At 47.0% G+C, this 3136-nt stretch overlaps 1 protein-coding gene across 1 annotated transcript; it reads right to left on the reverse strand.

Annotated features, from left to right (window-relative positions):
- Positions 1 to 435: 435 nt before the first annotated feature.
- LOC119687760 lies at positions 436 to 2674 on the reverse strand. Its single transcript, XM_038102217.1, has 2 exons — positions 601 to 2674; positions 436 to 542 (listed from the first exon to the last, which is right to left on the reverse strand). Exon 1 carries the CDS (start codon positions 2233 to 2235, stop codon positions 1393 to 1395), a length of 843 nt encoding a protein of 280 aa, XP_037958145.1. The 5' UTR covers positions 2236 to 2674; the 3' UTR covers positions 436 to 542; positions 601 to 1392.
- Between the last annotated feature and the right edge of the window lie 462 nt (positions 2675 to 3136).

Consider the following 3136-nt stretch of genomic DNA (forward strand, 5'->3'; position numbering starts at 1 on the left):
GAATAGTGGGAGGGTCCAACTGTAAGTTGGATTGCAGGTTGGCTCGAAAAATGGGCCATACAGTGCGTTTCCTATTTAAAGGTTTAGATGATCTGTTCATTTCAGGGTTCTCCACAAAATCTAGATCAAAATTGATGTACCTATGGTCATAAAAGGAACAATCTTGTGATACGGACCACTTAGTAATAAAGTAAGAGAAGTGATCGCTAATCAGGGTGATATCGAGAACTTCCCTTCTAATTGAATTCATGAAGGTTGGCTCCCTACCTGTGTTAGCGATCACCAAGTTTCCTGCAAGAATGAAATCAAATAGACACTCACCTCTCGCGTTAGTATCTGTGCTACCCCACATCTCATGATGTGCGTTGGCGCCAGCTCCTATGATCACCGGGATCCTACTGTTATTTGCCTCTGACACCAGAAGCTTGAGGGAGTCCTGTGGTGGAGTGGCACCGTGATCGTGTGCCATATATGCTGAGACAATCCAAAGGGCCTTGGAGTCGTAATCGATGGCCATGGCTACATTGTCATTGTCACTGAACCTAGGGAGTAGAAAGGCATTAATGTTATTTTTTACTAGAATGCAAGATCTTGGTTTACCTTGACCTTCTGTGAATACTAACCGATAACCGTTTGTATTCAGTCCGCAAACCCGATTGTTTACAATCCAAGGTTCTTGGATCAGCATTATGTCCTCTCCTTTTTCAGCTAGGCGGAGGGGAAGGGCTGCCGAAGCAGTTTTGGAGTGTTGGAGGTTAATTTGGACGACCTTCAACAGCTTGGTTGTTTTTCAACTATGGTACTGTCCAGTTCATCCTCGTCCGACATCGGTGAGGTCTCCCGGGAGAGCGCCATACCTGTAAAGAACTCGCCGACCATTTCGGAAGACGAGATTACGCTACCTCCATCTTCGGAGGAAGGAGTGCCGATTAAATCGGAAGTCCCTGCATCGGGGTTATTTAGAACGGAGATGGAACCGATTCCGTCATCAGAGATCGTTTCCGAAGGTGCTCCCCCAGAAGGTTGTTGTTGTTTAGCGGCTTGAGAGTCACTTTTGTAAACACGTAGGGTGACCGAACCGAAGCCATAGTGAATCACCCCATTTCGGGCTTGAAGGGGTGCCAAAGATTGTTCGTTAAGAACTACGACGGCTTCGACGAAGTCGCCCTTGGGGTCACTGACCTTCGCAACTTTCAAGTTATGTGTGGGGAGGTCAGTGTTACTGGCCCTTAAAACGGAAAGAATTTCCTCAGGGGAAGTAAGCTCCGAAGGAAGCCACACTTTGGAGCGGGGGCGTTGTGATATATTTTCCACCGAAACAGCTCTGAGATGTGCGCCGGGCCAGAGTTCCCCAACCTTTTCGATCGCCTGCTTATAAAGATCCGCGGAGCGCTAGTCTGAGCAGGCGATAATTTTAATATGACCCTGGTACCATCCAGCGTCTTTACAACTAGGAGATGGCCCAGGGTTGAGGGCAATAATTTCCATATATATTTTGAGGAGAGCCCGTTCAACTTTCTTCCAGTTTGCTGGAGAGATGGTGCCATCACTACTGCCAGCGTTGATGATGGCCCAGGTCAGGCTCTCCTTGACTATCTCGCTAAGAGGTTTTGATAGAGATGGGAGTCTCGGAGGACCAAATTTAGGGCGCTTAGGAGCGCTTGTCAAAATTGATTTACCGGCCTGCTCAATCGACCTTTGTCGTTTGTGAGCAGGTGTAGAGGTAGAAGCGATGTCAGAGGGCCGGAGATTGACATTTTCCCTTGCCCACTTTAGTGACGCCTTATCGCTTTCTGAGAGCGAGGAAGGATCCACGGCATTGAGCCTAGAGAGGATGCGGTATGCTGACCTTCGCGCCCTATACGCCCTTGTCGAGGGGTTAGGGTGGGAACGTGTACCAGAAGTTGAGTTGGTACTAATTGCAGATGGTGCGGTTGGCGTATTAGCTTTGACCGCAGCACTAGCAGAGGAGCAGGAGGCAGCATTACCACCTGGCACAGTTGCCAAGGTGTTTAATGACGGAGCATTACATGTACGAACCGCCTGAGCAGAAGCTCTAGACGGCTGGTTGTTAATAGGCGCTTGCCTTGTAAGGCTTGAACGCCCCCCTGAAGGGTTCGGAGTTTTAGGAGGTTTGTTAAAATTTTTATTTGATTTGTTCATTCTAAAAGGGTCCCCACTCAAAGCCGCTATCTGACACCCGTAAGTGTAGTTACTGATAAAAAGAAGTCCCATGGTTATCTATGCAAATGCATGGAGGCCATGCGAGGGTTGGCACAGGTCCTTATGGGAACAAGTGCTCAGAGCCAGACCAGAACTAATCGGGAGCTAAACTACAACCGAACCTACACGACCAACTTAATGGTGACGGATGCAGAACGTACCTTGAGGCCTGCCAGGGTTTTAACGGGACGGAGGCAGCCAGAGACTTAGCCTGGAGCCGTTCACACGCGAGTTTCACCCCGGTGCTACCGTGTCAGAAGACAGCTAGGTCCAGAAACCTGTGACCACCAGCCCAAAGCGATCAAATACAAAAAGAGGATCTAAAGAAACGTGGTCCGAGGACAAAAACGGTCGTTACCAGAGGATGCTGGAGCCCCTGAAGAGGACAGCATCCAGGGGGAATAGATCATTTGGCGTTACCCAGGGTGCACCACGAGGAGGCGATCTAAGACTACACCCCAAGATAAAAATATAAATAAAGAAAACATGTGAAGCGATTCCACGACTTCACCATAAACAAGAAAATTACTCCGTTCATTTTTCACGTAATAAGTTTTTCTCAAGGGCAAGGGTGTAGTGGACCTACCTCACTTACTTCTTAGCCACTTAACATTACTCATAAATAATAATTGGTTGCACATCATGCATACCATACAAGAAGCATAAGCAAAGCCACATAAACAAAAGAGTTTCGTATTACCAACGAAAGTATTGCCACACGCTGTTCCAATATTTGACGATTGCTGAACACATGTTACAATACTTTCAATTGTAATATTTCCTATATTGCAATAGATATGTGCAAGCAATATTGTCAATGCACTCTAATAATAACTTTAACGTTTGACCTAAATGAGCAAACAGTGTAGTCGCAATGCAATGCATTCTGCAAGGTCAGCAATCACTTTGATTG

The sequence above is a fragment of the Teleopsis dalmanni genome, chromosome 1 (assembly GCF_002237135.1).
Source record: "Teleopsis dalmanni isolate 2A chromosome 1, ASM223713v2, whole genome shotgun sequence".
NCBI classification, from domain to species: Eukaryota; Metazoa; Arthropoda; class Insecta; order Diptera; family Diopsidae; genus Teleopsis; species Teleopsis dalmanni.

What these genes read in the sequence shown, in the direction of transcription:
- LOC119687760 (XM_038102217.1), bottom strand. Translation starts at nt 2,235, where the DNA reads ATGGGACTTCTTTTTATCAGTAACTACACTTACGGGTGTCAGATAGCG.